Source organism: Trichosurus vulpecula, chromosome 8 (assembly GCF_011100635.1).
Source record: "Trichosurus vulpecula isolate mTriVul1 chromosome 8, mTriVul1.pri, whole genome shotgun sequence".
Classification (NCBI taxonomy): Eukaryota; Metazoa; Chordata; class Mammalia; order Diprotodontia; family Phalangeridae; genus Trichosurus; species Trichosurus vulpecula.
Window position 1 is genome coordinate 229607949 of NC_050580.1, and position 21760 is coordinate 229629708.

A 21760-nucleotide genomic window follows, 5' to 3' on the forward strand; every position below is an offset into this window, starting at 1 on the left:
TAAATAATATTAGACCAGATATGAAGGAAATTGGGTTGCAACAAAGTGAAAATCTAAATAAAAATAGAATATACAAGTCAATAGTACTAACAGTAAGCTCCTTAGACAATTCATTCTCATTGCTGACAGATGCATTCTAAGTATGAAAGTAAAGAAAGAGCTTTTGAAAAATTTTAACAATTGGAAGATTATTTTAAGTGATCTGCAACATTACCATTACCTCCAAATCACGTAATATATTTGATAGAATATTTAAATAATCCAGGACCAAGATCATACCTGTTATCTATATGTATAGAATTTTAAAAGTGAAAAGGACTTGAAGTAATAAAACTAATGTTGACTGGATCATTTTATCTATCAATGGTAATTTTAACTGACTTGTTTTGGTTTGGGTTTCTTCTCCCTGGAGGCTTGGATACCAATAATATTTAATAATGATATTTAATAATAGTAGTATAGTTTTTAATGATTTTTGGGAAATTCACTTTTTAAAACTGTAAATCTTGCTCTTATTTTATATTTTGGGGCTTAGCTGACTCTGTGTGGTATTTGGGTTTTTAAAATAAAATTCTGAAGTCAGAAAGTCACCTTCAGTAGCTTAAAATTGTGTACCTGAATTCTGATCTCAATTATTGATTGACTTGTTCACTGGATTCTTTAAATAATTTTTCCCATATGAAACAAAGTAGAATATACTAGAACTTTGGTGATTGTTACATTTAATACTTATAAGTTTTTAGGGTTCATTTTATTAACAACTTCTGTGCTGAGCCCAAAATAATAATCACCGGAGTTCTAAGAATTAATGAGTTCACAGGGACCAATTATTCTTTCAGGCCATCTACCTATAAATTGAAATTATTATGAAACTGAAATTCTTCTTTGCAATAATATTTAGTGTTGCATTGAAGGAATTATTTTGCCAAATAATATTTTCAAACAGTGAATTTTAAAACTCCCAATGTCCCTAAAAAACTGTGGTGATGATGATGATGATGAAATTACCATAATTTTCTCATTAGTAAAGAAAGGTTACCATTCAAAATTTTAAAAATAATAGTGTTACTAACTACAGAAATTTTTTACTAGTTAATTTTAAGGTCTAATACTCTTTCTTTTAAAGAACTGGCTTCCAGAACGAGCCATATGTCCTTCAGGCTTGCAGGACCAGCTGTCCTGGCACAAGTTGGATCATCCGATTAACCAAGAACTAGAGCTATTAATGGAGGAAAATGCAAGACTTCAAATTGTGGTGCAGAACTCCACAACAGAATTCATGTACTCCCAAGAAAAGGTAATTAGAACAGTTGCACATACCAGCAGGTTATGACTATATTTGAAAAACATTAAAATAAAAATTTTGAAATGTTCCTACAATAGAGTAACTTGCTATAGAATATCAATCATTTCATAGGATTGGAAGAGAATTTTAAGGCCGTGTAGGTAATTTGTTGTTACTTTCATGTAATGATTTTATCCTAAAATATTTATAAAATACTGGAGGAAGGAAAGTAGTCTTGCTAAAAAGCTGTTTATGGTAAGAATTTTAAGAAAAAAATGTGGATTTCTGAAAGTTTTTTTAAAATCTGATTCTTCATAATTAAATTGTAAAGCACTATAAAGTTGTTACTTATAAATTTTCAAAAATAATATTTTATTTTTTCCCCAATTACATGTTAAAACAATTTTAAACATTTTTTTTAAAAAAAGTTTTGAGTTCCAAATTTTACCCCTTCAACTTTCCACTCCCCTCTCCCTCAGACATTAAGCAATCTGATATATGTTATACATGTGCAATCATGTAAAATGTTTATGAATTATTGAGTACAGTGTTATAAAGGAATATTGTTGTTGTTATTGTATTTGTCCTTTGTTCTGGAAAGAGGACCATGGCATCAGGGAAATGATGACATGACTTGCAATTGAGTAAGGGAGGGCTTTGCAAGGTCACCAGCCTTACTTTCTCCTCTAGAGCCATCTGGGTCCAGTGGCCAGATATTCATCAGGATGACTGGAGATGGCCCAGGATGCATTGGGAGACCCTGGCCCTTTAGGCTAAGGTCTTTTTAGATTCTCACTTTGAGTGAGGTAATGCGTATTCCATCAATAGGCCTCTCAAAGAAGTTAGTCAGGGGATGGCTCCTTTAATTAAAAAAAAAAAAAATCAAACTGAGAGGGGAAGACCCAAAAGAGAAACAGTTACTATTTACTATTTACAGCCAAGTTGCACAGTGGATAGAGCACCAACCCGGAGGAGGACTTGAGTTCAAATGTGGTTTCAGACACCTGAATCTTAATAGGTTATCCTGGGCAAGTCACGTAACCCCAATTGCCTTGCCAAAACAAACAAAAAAACTAATAAAATCGATAAACCTAAAATAAATAAATAAATAAATAAGCGGATAAATAAATAAATGAAAAAGTAAAAACTGTGCTACATTAAATATATAAAGCAATAAAATATTAGTCAGAGCCCTCATATTTAAATGGTATAATACATTAATCAAATAATAAAATATGTCAAATATTAACTACATGCCAAGCCCTTGCACTGATGTTACAAATATAAGAATAGGATAGTTCTTGTTCTAAAGGGGCATGGCTGCTGAAGAGGCCGTATTTGCTTTTTGTTAAATAATCGCCTAAAAAGGATCTTCAGAAATACAAAGATAAATTTCAGAAAGTAAATGAATAGTTGACCCAATTAAATCCAAGGACAGAGAATGAATGGGTTTTTTTCCATTTTCCTTTTGATGACCTGTATTATAAAGGCAGAATTTATGATTTCAAAGAGAATCATATATATGTCTGAATGGTTCAGAACCGCAGGATATAAGGAATTCTCTAAGTAGAAGGCAGAAGAATTAAAGCATTTATTCAAGCTCTAAAGTAGCAGAGCCACGAACCAGTGTCCCCATTTTGATATCCTGGTCAAAAGCTTCCAGGCCCAATAAGTCCGCCTCACAAGAGTAACCAGGAGGCTACAGAAAAACATGATGGCATTAAACCAAATCATATTCATGCTTCCCTCTCTCTGGTAAGAAGACTACCCACTGGCCGCAAGCCCTTGCTCAGTCCACATGCAGGTCAGCCCTGCTACCAGCAGCTCCTGCTTCTTCAGCTCCTTTGGCTTTGGCTTTGGCTTTATCTTCAGCTTCGACTGTAGCTGTCTCTGGCTCCAACAAGTCTCAATCTCCAAGCTGTTTTTTCTCCTCTTATAGAGTTTTTGACGTCATCAAGCGTCATCTGAATGACCATAACTTGGGCCCTGGTGATTGGTTCTTGAGTTAGCCCCTCCCCTTAGGACCCTGGGAGGTTCACATCCACATAGGTTAGGTTAACACCTAATAGGGGTTAGAGCCTGGGGCTTAGCACTTAGTAAGACTCAATGAAATACACTGAATTACTCAAAGGAAACAAAGGCCAAACTATCCAAGGGCACTTGGTTGAACTAAGTGCTAAGGAGCCCATTTTGCTTACCAACACATGACCACATTAAAAGTGTTCTTTCCTCTTATTGTTCCTGGTTAGGTCTACCAGATAGACTGTTTACTTAACACCCCCCTACCCCTGAAATAAACAATATCCGAACCCATCAGTTGCTATAACAATCTCAGAACAATCAAAGTTGAGGTTAGAGAGAGAACGTAAATAGTTTCATAAAAGTGTCCCTGTGTTCTGGCCATAACATATTGTGTGAATGCATTTCTTATGTGTTTACAATAATAACAACAGCTAACAGTATGTGCCAGGTATTATGCTAAGTACTTTATAAATATTATCACATTTGACCTTCACAACAACTCTGGGAGGTAGATATCATTATTATCCCCATTTTACAGATAAGGAAATAGGATGAGAGAGCTTAAGTGCTTTGTCCAGAGTAACATAGCTAAGTGTCTGAGTCCAGATTCCAATTCAGGTATTTCTAAACTCAAATTCCAGCACACTCTATCCATTACAACAGCTACCCTTTCCCTACATATTTTAAATGTCAGACTTTCATCAAAGATGTTTGATACAAGTGTTTTATCTTTCCTTCTTATTCTGGATGCTTTTTCTTTGTGTAAAAGCTTTCTAATTTCATGAATCATTATCTTTTGTCATTTACAATCTCCTCTACATCTTGAAATATATGGCCACCCATTCCTCCAGTAATGTCTTTATGAAATCATCTTTCATATGAAGAATGTTTATCCATTTCAAATCTATGGTGATAATCTGATTAAGACGCTGCTCTCTGCCTCAGTAGTTTGTGTTTTGGGGCTTATTAAGTACAAGACTGGTTGTATTTATATGCTTTTGAGTCCTACTTATTTCATTTCCATTGAACTATTTTCTCATGTCTTTTTTTTTAATGAGTATCAGATAATTTTGATAACTATCGCTTTGTAATGTAATTTTAGTTACATTAGTAGTAGCTCTAAATCTCTTTCATTTCTCCTGGGTTTTTTATTTATTATTTCCTTTTTTTTTCCATTTCTCCCTCAAAATTCTCAACTTTTTGTTTCTTAGCAGGAGTGTTTAGTTCTACAATGTGAGGCAGAATGGGGTGCATATTTCATTTTACATTAGGCAACTCCTAATGACTAAATAATATATGGGTTGTGATCTTAGTGTGGGAGTTAGTCAAGGGAATTCCTTATACTGACAAAATGAGAGGGTTTTTGTGTTCTAAAAATTAGTCCTTTGATAATTTGCTTATATAGCATTAGATATGAATGTTAATTTAAATGATACCATTTTTATATAATGGCATACACAATGGACATTGACTCCTTACTAGCTGAATAACTTTGGGCAAGTCATTTAAACTCTTTGAGCATCAGATTGCTTACCTGTGAAATGAGAGGGTTGGAGTCAATGACCCCTTTAGTTCCTTCCAGGTTTTGATTTATGATCCCATGACTCTTTCTTTAAATGCTTTAATTGCTTGCTAGTTGTATTTATTTAAGTCATGTGTTTCTTAGTAGGTTAACTCCCATGTATTTTATGTACTTTGTAGTTATTTTAATGGCTGTTTTTAAGAACATTTCTACTCTGTAATAGGTTAGTCAAATGAATAAACTTGAAGAAGAACTGGAAACAATTCATTTGGAAAACCAAAGCCTGAAAAATAAACAAGTAAAAGTAGATGAAGAGATGATGGAGGTAAGTTTTCCACTAATTGGCTTAGCCATGAAGAGTATTTTATCTCACATCCCATTTGTTAGACACAATATTAATTATTATTACGTAATACAAATTTGTATATGTTTATCTAGCTCGATTATTCAGAGCATTCTACCTATAGAAGAAAATTTTGTATTCCTACACATACCAAAACAACCCCTAGACGTGATCAGATTGTTTGCTTTGAAAACACCCCATATAGCAGAAAAAAAGAAAATTAAACAACTACAGCAAGCAAAGGAAGCACAAGTACCAAAATGTGCTACCACATGGGGAAAAGAATACTAGAAAGATATTGTTGCAGTCATCTAGATAAAAGGTGATTACGGCCTAAACTAAGATGATCGCTATGTGAATGGAGAAGAAGAGTCAGATGTAGAAGTCATGAATGTAGGAATGGCAAATATTTGGCAATTGATTCCAAATGTGGATGAGTTAACAATCAAGGATAATGCCAAAACTATGAATCTAAGACACTGGAAGTATGAGAGTTCCTTCAACAAAAACAAGGAAGTTTAAAAGATGGGAAAGTTTATGGGGAAAGATAATGAGTTTAGTTTGAGACATATTGAGTTTAGCATATATCCTAGACATTCCGTTTGAAATATCCAGTAGGCAATTTTTGATACAGGTCTGAAATTCAAGAGAGAGTCTGTGGCTGAATAATACTTATTTCCTTAATTGCTTTTCATTTTTTTTTGCATTTCTAGTACTATATCAAAAAATAATGGTGACAGTTGGCATCTCTGCTTTACTGATCTTATTGGGGAAAAAAGCTTCTAGTGTTTCTCCATTACAAACAATTGTTTTAGTTAAGCATTTTTTATCTTAATAAGGAAAAGGTTTTTTCCCTCTCTATGCTTTTCAGAATTTTTTAATATAAATGAGTGCTATATTTTTATCATAGCCTTTTTTCTGCATCTCTTAATAGAATCATGTGATTTTTAATTTTGTTATTAATATAATTCATTGGAATAGTTGTTTTCCTAATGTTGAACCATCCTTGAATTCCTGGTATAACTTTAACTTAATCATAATGACTTAATGATACTAATTTTTATTGTACTCTTTGCAAATAATTATCTAATATTTTGGCACCAATGTTCATTATTGATATTGGTCTGTGGTTCTTAATCTCTGTTTTACCTCTTCCTAGTTTAGGAATCAGGACCCTGTCTGTCAAATGCAAAGAGTTTGATCTAGTGTGAGATATTAATCTGGATTGTCCTATCCTTAGGGTAGGGATTAATAAATTTACCTAGTCATATTCAAGGGACAAACCAACCAAATTCATTCAGGCAAATGACTGCACATGTACAATGATTATGGAGTCAGTACTGTTCTAACATATTTGTTCTTAAACTTTGTATTTAACAAAATGTACAATTTTGTCTCTCACAACTTATTTCTGGCTGATGTACTGGCAAATATATGGCTGTATCTATTATACCTTATATGAAAAGATCAATTGGTACTTTGGTTTCTCTTTTCCTAACTCTTGTAATATTTTGATCTTTTTTCTTTTGTTTGTGGCTAACCTGTGTCTAGAATTCAATGGCTGGAAATAACAGAGAGGGGAACAGTTCTCTGTCTGATATAGTGTGTGAAGGTAGAACATTCCTTTTCAACGTACAATCATAGCATGATAGAAGAATGTCATTATGTTCTTTGTCAATAACAGCTTTTACTTTGTTTTTTACTATTTTAAAGATGAGCCATTATTCATTTGACTATGCTGGGGCAGGGGAAGGAATGTTTAAATTTTAAATTCATAGAGAAATTTTTCTCTGAGTTAGAGGCATTAGGCATAAAGAAATCTATATCAGTAACAGGGTAATCTAGTCCATAGTTTTAACATGAGGCAGGGAATTGAAGTATTGGGGGTTTTCCCCCTTGAATTTGTGATATCATTTTCAGGAAATGGATAGTGGCTCTAAAGTTTTATGTTACCATTTTTAAAAAATTTAATTTATTTAATATATTTAGTTTTCAGCATTGATTTTCACAAGAGTTTGAATTACAAATTTTCTCCCCGTTTCTACCCTCCCACCCACCCCAGATGGCGTATATTCTGGTTGCCCCGTTCCCCAGTCAGCCCCGCCTTCTGTCACCCCACTCTCCTCCCATCCCCCTTTCCCTTCTTCTCGTGTAGAACAAGATAAATTTCTATGCCCCATTGCCTGTGTATCTTATTTCCTAGTTGCATGCAAAAACGTTTTTTGTTGTTGTTGTTTTTGAATGTCTGTTTTTAAAACTTTGAGTTCCAAATTCTCTCACCTTTTCCTTCCCCGCTCACCCTCCCTAAGAAGGCAAGCCATTTAACATAGGCCACATGTGTATCATTATGTAAAACCCTTCCACAATACTCATGTTGTGAAAGATTAACTATGTTTTGCTCCTTCCTAACCTATCCCCCTTTTTTGAATTTTCTCCCTTGACCCTGTCCCTTTTCAGAAGTGTTTGTTTTTGATTACCTCCTCCTCCTGTCTGCCCTCCCTTCTAAGATCGTCCCCCCTTTTTTATCTTCTTCCTCCTTCTTTCCTGTGGGGTAAGATACCCAATTGGGTGTGTATTCCCTCCTCATGTCAAATCCGATGAGAGCAAGATTTCCTCATTCCTCCTCACCTGCCCCCTCTTCCCTTCCTAGAGAACCACTTTTTCTTGCCACTTTTATGTGAGATAATTTACCCCATTCTATCTCTCCCTTTCTCCCTCAATCAATATATTCCTCTCTTATCCCTTAATTTGATTTTTTTTTTTTAGATATCATCCCTTCATATTCAACTCACCCTGTGCCCTCTGTCTATGTATATATATATATATATATACATATATATATACATATATATATATATATACCTACAAATACATAGACACACACATATGTATATATATGCATACACATATATATGCATATTCCTTTCAGCTACTGTGATATTGAGGTCTCATGAATCATACACATCATCTTTCCATGTAGGAATATAAACAAAACAGTTCAGCTTTAGTAAGTCCCTTATGATTTCTCTTTCTTGTTTACCTTTTCATGCTTCTCTTGATTCTTGTATTTGAAAGTCAAATTTTCTATTCAGCTCTGGTCTTTTCTTTCTTTTTTTTTGAGATAATCTTTTTATTTAGCTTGCAGCATTGATTTTCACAAGAGTTTGAATTACAAATTTTCTCCCCATTTCTACCCTCCCCCCCACTCCAAGATGGCATATATTCTGGTTGCCCTGTTCCCCAGTCAGCTCTCCCTTCTGTCACCCCACTCCCCTCCCATCCCCTTTTCCCTTCCCTTCTTGTAGGGCAAGATAAATTTCTATGCCCCATTGCCTGTGTATCTTATTTTCTAGTTGCATGCAAAAACTTTTTTTTTTGTTTTTGAACATCTGTTTTTAAAACTTTGAGTTCCAAATTCTCTCCCCTCTTCCCTTCCCACCCACCCTCCCTAAGAAGTCAAGCAATTCAACATAGTCCACATGTGTATCATTATGTATAACTCTTCCACAATATTCATGTTGTGAAAGACTAACTATATTTTGGTCCTTCCTAACCTATTCCCCTTTATTGAGTTTTCTCCCTTGGCCCTGTCCCCTTTCAAAAGTGTTTGTTTTTGATTATCTCCACCCTCATCTGCCCTCCCTTCTATCATCCCCCCTTTATTTTATCTTCTTCCTCCTTTTTTCCTGTGGGGTAAGATACCCAAATGAGTATGTATAGTATTCCCTCCTCAGGTCAAATCTGATGAGAGCAAGATTCACTCATTCCCCCTCACCTGCCTTCTCTTCCCTTCCTACGGAACTGCTTTTTCTTGCCACTTTTATGTGAGATAATTTACCCCATTCTATCTCTTCCTATCTCCCTCTGTCAATATATTCCTCTCTCATTCCTTAATTTGATTTTATTTCTTTTAGATATCTTCCCTTCATCTTCAACTTACCCTGTGCCACGCTCGCTCTCTCTCTGTCTCTCTCTCTCTCTCTCTCTCTCTATATATATATATATATATACATACATACATATACATACATACATACACACTCACATATACATATATATGCATAAATATATATTTTTTATATATATATATATATATACATACATATGCATATTCCCTTCAGCTACCCTAATACTGAGGTCTCATGAATCATACACATCATCTTTCCATGTAGGAAAGTAAACAAAACAGTTCAACTTTAGCAAGTCCCTTGCAGTTTCTTTTGCTTGTTCTTTTTCTTGATTACCTTTTCATGCTTCTCTTCATTCTTGCGTTTGAAAGTCAAATTTTCTATTCAGCTCTGGTCTTTTCACTGAGAAAGTTTGAAAATCCTCTATTTTATTGAAATTCCATACTTTTCCTTGGAGCGTGATACTCAGTTTTGCTGGGTAGGTGATTCTTGGTTTTAATCCTAGCTCCATTGACCTCCAGAATATCGTATTCTAAGCCCTTTGATCCCTTAATGTGGAAGCTGCTAGATCCTGTGTTATCCTGATTGATTTTCCACAATACACAAATTGTTTCTTTCTGGCTGCTTGCAGTATTTTCTCCTTGATCTGGGAGCTCCGGAATTTGGCAACAATGTTCCTAGGAGTTTTCCTTTTGGGTTCTTTTTGAGGAGGCGATCAGTGGATTCTTTCAATTTCCATTTTACCCTTTGGTTCTAGAATATCAGGGCAGTTCTCTTTGATAATTTCTTGAAAGATGATATCTAGGCTCTCTTTTTGATCATGGCTTTCAGGTAGTCCAACAATTTTTAAATTATCTCTCCTGGATCTGTTTTCTAGGTCAGTGGTTTTTCCAATGAGATATTTCACATTGTCTTCCACTTTTTCTTTCCTTTGGTTCTGTTTTATAATATCTTGATTTCTCATAAAGTAACCAGCTTCCACTTGCTCCAATCTCATTTTTAAGGTAGTATTTCCTTCAGTGGTGTTTTGGACCTCCTTTTCCACTTGGCTAATTCTGCCTTTCAAGACATTCTTCTCCTCATTGGCTTTTTGGAGCCCTTTGGCATTTGAGTTAGTCTATTTTTTAAAGTGTTGTTTTCTTCAATATTTTTCTGAGTATTTTTTTGGGTCTCTTTTAGCAAGTCATTGACTTGTTTTTCATGGTTTTCTTGCATCATTCTCATTTCTCTTCCGAATTTTTCCTCTATTTCTCTAACTTGCTTTTCCAAATCCTTTTTGAGCTCTTCCATGGCCTGAGACTAGTTCTTGTTTTTCTTGGAGGCTTTTGGTACAGGCTCTTTGACTTTATTGACTTCTTCTGTCTGTATGTTTTGGTTTTCTTTGTCACCAAAGAAAGAATGCAAAGTCTGAGACTGAATCTGAGTGCGTTTTCACTGCCTGGCCATGTTCCTAGCCAACTTACTTGACCCTTGAGTTTTTCGTAGGGGTATGACTGATTGTAGAGCAAAGAGTACTTTGTTCCAAGTTTGAGGGGATGCGCCGTTGATTTTAGAGCTATTTCTATACAGCCAGCTCTGCCACACCAGCACTCCTCCTTCCTCAAGAATCACCAACCTGGACCTGACTCAAATATTAAGCAGACTCTGCACTACTGCTCTCATCCACCACTTAATTCCTCCCACCACGTGGGCCTGGGGCAGAAGTAACTGCAGCTGTAATTTTGTCGCTGCACCACCCCCGCTGCCTCTGGGGTAGTGGCTGAACCACGAACTCCTTCCCCTGCAGCTTTCCCCACTAACCTTCTCTGTTGTCTTTGGTGTTTGTGGGTTGAGAAGTCTGGTAACTGCCACAGCTCACTGATTCAGGGCGCTAGGGCCTGTTCTGCCCAGCTCCCTGTCTGGTTGGTCCTGCCACTGCCCACGCTGAACTCCGCTCGCCTCTGCTCCATGTGTGATAGACCTCATCCAGCAACCATCCAGGCTGTCCTGGACTGGATCCCTGCTTCCCTCTACAGTTCTAGAATTTGTTCAGAGCCATTTTTTATAGGTTTTTGGAGGGGTGTGGTGGGGAACTCACGCAAGTCCCTGCTTTCTAGCCGCCATCTTGGATCTGCCCCCCCATGTTACCATTTTTTTAGTTATATGCATTACAATGACCATTAACTTTTTCACTAGCCTGGGTGATGCCTCCTGATTTTAGTACAGCATGTGTTTGCATGCCTTCCATTGAATCCTGATGCTTGTTGAGTTTGTGGCCAAAATTGGAGTGAAGTGCTTCATGTGGTAGAATTTAAACACACTTTCCTTTTTCATTGCTCCTGTGGTCATCTTTTATACACATGTATGTTACTTCTTGGATCTCTTAACCAAATATTTTTACTTCAGTATGATTTTTTTTCCTTGTCTATCTCCAGACATCCTAGAATGTTATATCTCATCTTTCAGTTTTCAGTGTGTGCCTAACTATGCTATTAATTTAATGGTTTAATTCTTATTGGTTAAAGAGAAAAACTGTTCTGTGGTTGCATCACCTCAAGATACATTGTAAGAATTCTTTTGAAACATTTGTTAAGGATGGTTGTCAGGAAGAATATAGCCCTTTAATATTTGCTTTGTGGTGTTCTTTTTTTTTAACTCAGGTCCTCTTGACTCCCGAGTCAGTGCTTTATGCACTATACCACCAAATTGCCCCTTCCGTGTTCTTTTTTGAAAACCAAGAAAGGACCTAAAGACCCTTCCCAGCACTTCTTCCTACCCTTTGTTAAAGGGGACATTCCATAATAATGTCATTGTATTTATTAACTCTCACACCCAAAAGATAAACTTGAATTAAGGTTTTCATTATATATGTAAATAATATCCTTGGCCTACAAGTCAAGGAGGAGCTGCTTTCTTTTTTTAGGGATCTGATTTAATTCAAGAAGAAATTTTTAATATTGGGTTGTCTTTTAGAATTTTCTTTTCCTTTTCATATCGTATTCTACTAAATGACATGTATAATGACTTTAAAAATAATTCTGAAGTATTTCTCAATTGCATTATCTTAGCATGTTTTTTTCCATTTCATTTTTGAAGTTTGAGGAAATGTTATTTTAATGGAAGGGAGGAAATTTATTTCCTGTCTTCTCACAATGTCTCCCACAATGAGATTTCCATCCCTTAATAACTTTGTTCATTTGACAGATATGTGGTGGCCTCAGAGTTTAGTTGTTTTAATTCACATTTCTCTGATTATTATGAATTTTCATGTGATTTTAAGAAATAATTTGTTTTCCTTTTTTTTTTAACTTCTTATTGTTTCACCATTTGTTGGGGGAAGGTGCTTAATCTTTTAGAATTGTATGAATTCTGTACATATTTTGAATACCAGGCTTTTATTTTATAAGAAATATTTAACACAAATTCAAACTATCTTATTCTTTCAAACTACTTATTCTAACTCTAACTGCAAGTATTTATTCATTGAAAAAATTCAAATCTGAACCAACTCTACAGATATAGCTCATTTCTACCCCCTCACAAATTCACCTAACTTTTAACATATGGAGAAGGGTATAATAATTTGGGAGGAACTATGACAAGTATAAAACTAAGCATTGGCTGATCTATAGTGAGCTAAATAATTTTGTTCCATTTCTATAAAAAATGTGACTGACCTCTGTAGTTTATACATACAATTATCAACACGGATTTAATGAGCTGATACATCAAAAATCCCAGCAACATGCAATTGGAAAATCACCCAAGTTTTCATAACAGGCACCACCAATTCCACCATATTAGAGAAAGAATGGAATTTTTTACCTTCAGTAATAACTGTACTGGGATCTAAAGAGAAATTAAGATCATAATTTAGTATTTGTTAAATTGAATTGGTTTGAATTGAAATGAATACCATATTAAGTTAATGAATTGAGGTCACTTATAATAGTCAGTTGCTAATTTGTTAACAACAAAATTGTTGTATTAATCCATCCTCACACCATGAGAATGTGCTGCTCCTTCTGCAGCAAGGTTGTCTTGTGGTGTCCAGACAACAGTTTCTGCAGCTTCAAAAACAATTGTTATGGGGGTGGGGGGTGAGGGAGAGCCAAGATGGTGCTCTGAAACGAAGGAACTACTGGACCTCTCTCACAAATTCTGTCAGATACATCTAAAAAAGTGAATCTGAGCAGATTTGAGAGAGTTAGAAGCTGCTAGTAGACTGAGAGGGGCAGGAGTGCCAGGTGTGCGCAAGGGCACCAGACCAAGCCAACCAGGAACAGCAGAGGAATCCAGCCAATGCACTGGTCTGTGAGGTCGCTGGATGAGTGGAATGCTGGAACAGGAACAGTCCCAGGGTGGAAGTACGGGCTATGGTGGCAATCGAGCCCCAGGCTTCTCATCCCAGGACGGGAGTCTTTCAGAGCTACGGGAGACACCAGCATAGAGCCTGCAGCTGCAGGAGCAGCTAGTCTGGAGGCCTCCAACCCACAGTCTAAAGGTTTGAAACTTGCCTTCTTGAACTTCCAGGAGCCATGATGGCCAGGTAAAATGGCTCCCATCCCTCCCTTGAATAAACCCAGAGAGTACTACCTCAGGAGAAACAGAGGAGCCAGAAGGGGGGCTTCAGTAGTGAGAGAAGTTGGGGAGAGGGCGCTTCTTGCATTGGCAGAAGGAGACCAGTGCAGGAAGAGAGGTGTCCCAGCAGAACAACCAGAGTAACTGAGCCCCGGGGGGGGGGGAGTGGGCAGGGTGGTGAAGCTAACAAACATCAATGCCAAGACCTCAGATGTGGCTTTGCACAGCCAGGGGAAATGACAGACACCAGCACAGACAACAGCTGAGACAACCTGTGCTATAGAGCAGTCCTGGGGAAGAGGAGACTCCCAGCAGCCAGACCACCCCTCCCCTACACCTCACAAAACCAGCGGCCATAGCACATAAAGCTAGATCCCAATACAAGAAACTTGGGACAGAGCCCCCTGAGCCCCAGAAGCAGAGATCCACTTTAGAAACCAGGAAAAAAACCACCATGGAAAAGAACACTAAGAAGCTTTCAAAAACCATTGATTCATATTATGGAGACAGGGAAGATCAAAATGCCAATTCAGAGGAGGACAGCATGGACACTACAGCCACATCTGAAACCTCAAAAGGGAAAGTGAACTGGTCCCCAGACCAAAAAGCATTCCTGAAAAAACTCAAAGAGGACAAATTAGGGAGGTAAAAGAAAAAATGGCAAAAGTGGAAAAAAAAATTTGGTGATAAAAACAAATTTTTGAAAAGCAAAATCTGTGAAATCGTTAAGGAGAATCAGAATATAAATGGAGAAAATGTCTCATTGAAAAGTAAAATCAACCAAATGGAAAAGGAGATAGAAAAGCTAAAGGAAGAAAATAATACATTAAAAATTAGAATTGGGCAAGTAGAAGCTAATGACTCTATCAGACATCAAGAATCAGTCAAACAAAATCTAAAGAATGAAGAAATAGAAGAAAATATGTAATATCTGATTGGAAAAACAACTGATCTGGCAAACAGATCCAGGAGAGATAATCTAAGAACTATTGGTCTACCTGAAAGCCATGATGAAAAAAAGAGCCTGGACAGTATCTTCCAAAATTATCAGATCTAAAAAATTATCAGATGCCAAGAACCCTATAAAACACAGAATTTCTTCCTTGAATGGCCACTCCTAGCAAAGCAGCCTAAGTTTTCCTTTACACTCTGTCCTGCAGTCTACTTGAATAGTTACAACTAAACTCAATAATGGTGAGTCAAGAGAGATTTGTAGGTGGAAGAAGACTTAACAAACCATATAACCATGAGTCATTGGATTTCAAAGAAAATAAATATTCACAACATCTAAAAAAACTAAGGGATGATTGTGTTTTGTCACTCAAAAAGTCACAAAGATAGCACAACTCTTGGAGATTCTAATGGTGACATTAGCATTTACTTATTAGAAAATTTATTCCAGGAAGTCTTAGGTGTGTTCTCCTTTAGAGAAGGGCCAATGCTCCTTCAAGGTGTGCCAGCCACATATACTTAGTCCATGTTCTATGCACAGCTCTGTTAAAGATTTAATTTCTAGAACATTAAAAATCTTGCCACTTCTAAAAAAATACAGATTATCTCTTCTTATCAGTTAGTATAATCTCAACTTTCCTTAGATTTTAATAAGTGCCATCTCTTTTCAAATATTCTTACAGCATATTTCTCAATAGTTCCCTAGCTCCCTGATCTCATCTTCTTTGGTCCAAAATTTGGAATAACCTAAGGCCATAGTAAGAACTGTTTAATTTGTGAAAAGCTAAGGTGACTTCTTATGGTCTGCATTCTTTTCCCATTCATTGACATAGATTGTCTTTTTCTAAACTCTTTTTCTAATCTCCTATATGGTAGTTCTGAAAATTGACCAGTAGTGACATTTTGGGAGTGGGACTTGTTACTTTCAGCTACTTTATTATAGCTTCCCTTTTTAAAGTGAGACCTTAGTCTCCTATGTGTGTCATGTGTGTGCCAATCATATGCTTTTAGAATATGTTGTTATGATGATATGCTATGTAGCCAACTTACTTAAAATTTTTAGTTATGTTTAGGTGCAGAGTGGTGGTGGTGGAAACGTTCATCCCTTTGCTTATATTATAAGATTTTGAACTTGGAGTTTTTATGGAAATAGAGAGTAAAAAACAGTTTTATGATAACTGGTCTCATAAAGAAGCTTTTTAAAGGTGAAATACTCTGAAATATTATCCACAAAGCAGTCAAGTCAAAGTCAACAAAGAATATACAAGGATACAAAGAAAAGCAAAAAACCAAAACCAAAGCCAAAAACCCAATCTGTTTGTTTTCTCTCATCAGTCTAATGTGGGAGACAACATGCAAAAAAGCTTACACAGGACAAGTTGGAGATAATCTTAGAGGGAAGGCACTGGCATCAAAGGGTATCTGGAAAACCTTCTTGCAGAAAAGTTTTAATATCTAGAACCTGAAGGAAGTCAGGGAAGATAGGACAAAGAAGAGCATTCTTGGTATGGTGACAGCCAGTGAAAAAGCAGTCAGATCATGTCTTATGTGAAAGAAAAAAGGCATAATCCTTTTACTTCAGTGATATAATCTAGCACAAGGATAATAAAACAGAGCTTATTGGACTGAAAAATTCTCCCAATTAGAAAACTCAGTGAATTTGTATTAGCACACAATTAAGAATTAGGAAATTAAGAAAGATCTGAAGGACCTTTGGTTTTGCCACTGTTATAATTTCATTTATGAACCTACAGTAGGCTAAATTTGTTGTTATGAAGCAATAGTAGTTTTATCTACCTTCATATTGCTTTGCTTGCTTATTATATCATGTTAATGTTCTATGCAGTTATTAATGATGCAAACATAATTGCATCAATTTAAATCTTAACCTCAAACATAATATTGACATCAGGGTGAAGTATACCACTTGCATGCTTTCTGTAGGTGCTGCTACCAGAGCAGAGAGCGATGTATGCAGATTCCTACAGGAGGATTGGATACTTATGCAATTTGGCTCTTAATGATCAATTTTCTTACCATTTTACACACACACACACACACACACACACACACACACACACACATACACAAAATGTGTTGGGCTCAATGTATTCCTTTAAATTGTTATTGTTATTTCTCTTCAGTTGGTCATGGTAATGTGTCTGTTTTGTTTAGATGGAAACAAGGGATTCTGTGAATTAAAATCATAAATGCTATTATTCTCAGCTTGTTATGAATCATTTTTATTAATACTGCTTATGGAGTGGTGATCAGATTTGAGCTTCTTGAAGGAACATATGCTATATATTTTCTCACTCTATCTTATACACCATTTTTAAGAGGAGTTTTGAAGTTGAAGCTTTTGAAGTTGAAGAAAATCAAGATTATTTATACTTGTTTTGTATGAGACTTTTTTTTTAGCAGAGAGGGTTTTTTAAAAAAGTTGTGATGTAATAAATAAAAAAGATTTAAAATACAAATATCTTTGTTCTTCCTCTTCACTTAATTTTCTTGTCACATCCAGTGTTTTGATTCATAAGTCACACTTAATTTGGAGGGCAATAATTTTGCTTGAATTATGGATTTTTTCCCCCCTACACAAGTGGAAAGTAGATACTCTTCCATTTAAGAATGAAACAGATAAATCAGGCCTGCACAACTTGCTGTCCCCTGGCTGCTTGCAGCATTGCCAAAGGATTTGGGGCATGAAAAATGCAGAGGAAAACATCCTTTGTACGTAGAGGAAATCCTTTGGTGTGCTGCAAGTGGCTGCAGGCTGCAAGTTGTGCAGGCCTGAGATAAATACATTAAAATAAATAATATTAGTAATATTAACTTAAAGTAATAAAAAATCTCCAAAGATTTTTGACCATAGTTTTTTTCCAAGTGTGGTATTTTAAAGGATAAATTTGAAATCAGATTCTAACTTGTCTTTTAAAATTTTTCTGATTTTAAGATATTTATATAGTTAAATGGCCTCTTTAATGGCTCAGTAAATATGTTTTCCCTCAATACCTTTTGCACTCCCTTAGTAGAGATTTTCATGAATTTGTGGGGCCAAAAAATTTCATCATCTTATGACCAACCTTTCTGTTACCAAACCCCCTAATTAAATACTCTGTAGGTATAACAGATCAACTAGAGTTTCTAGTTCACAGGCATAGTCTTTGACAGTTGCCATGCAAAGATAAAGCATCCAAGTTGGACTGAAATGGAAAGATTGAATAAGTTCTTATATCTTAACTTCTAAACACATGCTAGCATTTGAACGTGTTTGATATCCCTATGTGGACAATTCAGCTTTTGTTCTGGATACCTTTTAAATATTCTTTTAAATCATAAAATATGCTGCCAGTGCCTATTAAAATCTAGGTTTTTCTTGTAGCTTTTAGGAGATCACATTTGAAGTGTCTGGGGTTCAAATTTTGCCTCTGACACTATTTGAACATGGTCAAGTCCCTTAGCTTTTCTGTGCTTCAGGATCCTCACCTGTAGTGCATAAATGGTTGTTGTAGAGCTCAAATGAAATAATATATGCTAAGCACTTTGCAAAGTTTCAAGTGTTATACAAATGTCTATTGATATTCTGGTTATTTTCTTGCCCGTTATGTTTAACAACTATTAGCTAAGCTTTCTCAATCTGGCCTTTATATTGATGACAAAATCATCCTGGCAATTTGTTTCTTTCTCTTGAACAAGTAAGATTGGGAAAGGGATCACTAAAATAAAGACCAGAAAAGGTATTATGAAAAAGAAACACTCCCAAAGTCCTAGTTATCAACCATAACTAAAGAAAACCAGATACCTGTAAATGTGGTAGGTAAAACCTTGCGTAATATTTTAAATGATTTCTATTTATGGTTGAGGACAGGCTGTCAATGTAGTAATGGACAAAAATCAAAGACTAAAAGGAGGATGTAATCATAATAATACCTTTGTTAGAATAAAAATAAATAGGCAACAGAAGCTAATATTTGTAAGCTTTGAAATAATTTTACTTTATCTCAGGTGATGATGGGTGACTGTATTATTTTTTAACTTTTGATTTTTAATATGAATAACCAGTGTAATATCTAAAACTTCCATTTCATTCAGGTAGAAATCCATCTTTCTATAAATTGCAGTGTTCACTCTCCTCTTCCCTTCCTTACAAAAGAAGCATAGTTCTCTTTGGTGGTGTAGTTTTCAAGTAATAGAAGTTACTTTCTTTTCCAGGGGAGCCAAAAGCAACTGGTAATAGCTATGGAGGAACGTATGTTAGAAGTTGAACGAAAGTTGAAACTAGTGAAAAGACTTCTTCAGGAAAAAGTCAATCAGCTAAAACAACAAGTAAGTTTTCCTACTTATTCTTGTCTGTGCTACCTTCACTATGCACCCCAAATTGTTTGCTTATCTATTGGCTTTCACTAAGTTTGATACTAACTTTCTCAAAACCCAGTGAAGCATTTAATCTCAGACATGCTCTGATATGGAAAGACTGTATTTCTCTAACTTTACTAAAATTATTGTATAGTATCTGAAAAAGAATTGGGCTACTTTTATTTTTTAAAAAAATATGATTTTGGAAAGGCTTTTTTCTCCCAGTCTCTCTTATGACATAAAAATCACTGTATATTATTCCTTTACTCTTAACTTGTCAAAGGTTTTGTATGTTGACATTGGTTACTAAAATGGTTAAGTAATTAGTGACTTTAATGAAATTCAGTCTTGAATTATATAATCTATAGAACCATGCCATTTGAAAAAAAAAACTTTGGGGGGGGCACTGTATGATCCGTAAAGGCAGAGACCCTGCCTTTTCTAAACCTTAAATCTCCCCCAGTGCCTAGCAGAGTTCTGCTCACAATAGGCATTTAATAAATGTTTATTGGATTGAATCAATGTTATACAAATAGGAAAATAGTATTATTCTCAGAACAAAGCACCTCATTATCAGAAAACAAGAAGCTATGTTTTCTCATATCTTAGATTTATACTCTGAAACATAATTCAGACCCTGTCTGTTTTCAGTGTTCCCCCTACTAAGATCTGTATCCTTAGGCATATTGGGTCCACTGACTGAAGGGAACACTAGGATAAAATTCATAGTGAGTGGTTGTGGGAGTCATATTTAGAATAATGCCACAGATGTCCTAAAAACCACTGTTGAGATAAGTGTACAAAACGAGGAAGCTATGGTATGAAAGAGATAGTATGGTTTAGTGGGGTTAGGAAAGACTTGAGTTCAGTTCTAGCCTCTGACACTTACCGGTAGTGTGATTATAGGCAAGTCACTTAAAACTCAGAGTTTCTATTTCCTCCTTTGTCTAATGGGGATAACCTGTAGTACTTAGTTCAAAGTGTTGTTGTGAGAAGCTAATCAAATAATGTATGTAAACTACTTTGAAAACCTCAAAAATAAAGTTCAGGGGTGAGAGAGGAATGTACTGGGAGAAAGAGAAGGGGAGAGGTAGAATAGGTTAAATTATCTCACAGAAAAGAGGCAAGAAAAAGCTTTTGCAGTGGAGGGGAAGAGGGAGGAGGTGAGGGGGAATGAGTGATCCTTATTCTCATCAGAATTGGCTCAAAGAGGGAATAACATACACATTTAATTGGGTATAGAAATCTGATTTACCCTATAGGAAAATAGGAGGGAAAGGGGAAAAGAGAAAGGTGTGGAGGGGTGATAGAAGGGAGGGCAGATTGGGGGAGGGGTTAGGCAGAAGAAAGATACTTTTGAGGAGTGACAGGGTGAAAGGAGAGAGAGAGTAGAATAAATGGAGTGTGTGTGGGGGGGAATAGAATGGAGGGAAACACAGCTAGTACTAGTAGCTTTGAAAAAAAATTTGAAGCAATTTTCTCTGATAAAGACCTCATTTCTCAGACATATAGAGAACTCAGCCAAATTTATAAAAATGAGAGCCATTCCCCAATTAATAAATGATTGAAAGATATGATCTGTTTTTAGATGAAATAATCAAAGCTAGCCATAGCCATATGAAAAAATACTCTAACTCACTATTGAGTGGACAAATACAAATTAAAACAATTCTGGGGTACTACCTCATACCTATTAGATTGGCTAATAGGACAGAAAATGACAAATGTTGGAAGGAATGTGGGGAAAATGGGACTTTAATGCACTGTTTGTGGAATTGTGAACTGATTCAACCATTCTGTAGAGCAACTTGGAACTACTCCAAAAGGACTATAAAACCATGCCTACCCTTTGACTTGGCAATACTACTATTAGGTCTGTATCCCAAAAGAGACTAAAAAAAAAAACAAAAAGGAAAAGGACCTATATGTATAAAAATATTTATAGCAGCTCTTTTCTGGGGGTAAAAGAATTAGAAGTTGAGGGGATGACTATCAGTTTGGAAATGGCTGAACAAGTTGTGGTATGTGATTATTACGGAATACTATAAGAAATGATGAGCAAGATGCTTTCAGAAAAACCTGGAAAGACTTACATGAGCTGATGTAAAGGAAGTGTACTGTGTAGAAAATAACAGCAGTATTGTAAGATGATCAGCCATGGATGACTTAGCTAATTTTCTGTAATACAATGATCCAAGACAACTCTGAAGGACTTATGAAAAATTCTGTCCATCCCTAGAGAAAGAACTGTTGGTGTCTGAATACAGATTGAACCATACTTTTTTTACTTTCTTTGTTTTTCTTGAGTTCTTTTTCTTATATATGTTTTCTTTCACAACATGACTTATGAATATGTTTTACATGACTACGCATACATAACTTATATGGAATCTCTTGCCTTCTCAAAGGTGGTGGGGTGAGAAGGGAGGAAGGGAAAGAATTTGGAAGTTTTATAAACAAATATTAATAATTTTTTTACATATAACTGGGGGAAAATAAAGTGCTAATTAAAAGCTTAAGAAAAATTTCTCCTAAATGGAGAAAAAAGCCCAGCAAGTTAGAAAGGCAATCTCAATCAGTAATCAAACAATAAACATGTATTCTGTGTGCCAGGCACTGTGCTAAGTGTTGGAAATACAAAAAGAATCAAAAGACAGTCTCTATCCTCAAGGAACTGTCCAGTAAAGGTTCGGATTCGCAGGGACAAAACACTCCACACTGCAAGAAACCCAAAAGGGTTTTTATCTTTTATTATGAAAATACAGGTGAGAAAGACGGAGATTGAAAGTAGCAGAGAGGGAGGCTTAAGA

The 21760-nt window shown here is 35.7% G+C and overlaps 1 protein-coding gene across 6 annotated transcripts in view; it reads left to right on the top strand.

The window, feature by feature from the left end:
• NIN (ninein) overlaps positions 1-21760 on the top strand; it is a 229254-nt gene that overhangs the window by 169448 nt on the left and 38046 nt on the right. For all 6 annotated transcript variants that reach the window (XM_036734513.1, XM_036734512.1, XM_036734515.1 and 3 more), the window contains 3 exons: positions 1127-1297; positions 5053-5154; positions 18807-18920. In XM_036734513.1, the coding sequence (XP_036590408.1) occupies positions 1127-1297; positions 5053-5154; positions 18807-18920 (387 nt within the window). The remainder of the gene's footprint in view (positions 1-1126; positions 1298-5052; positions 5155-18806; positions 18921-21760) is intronic.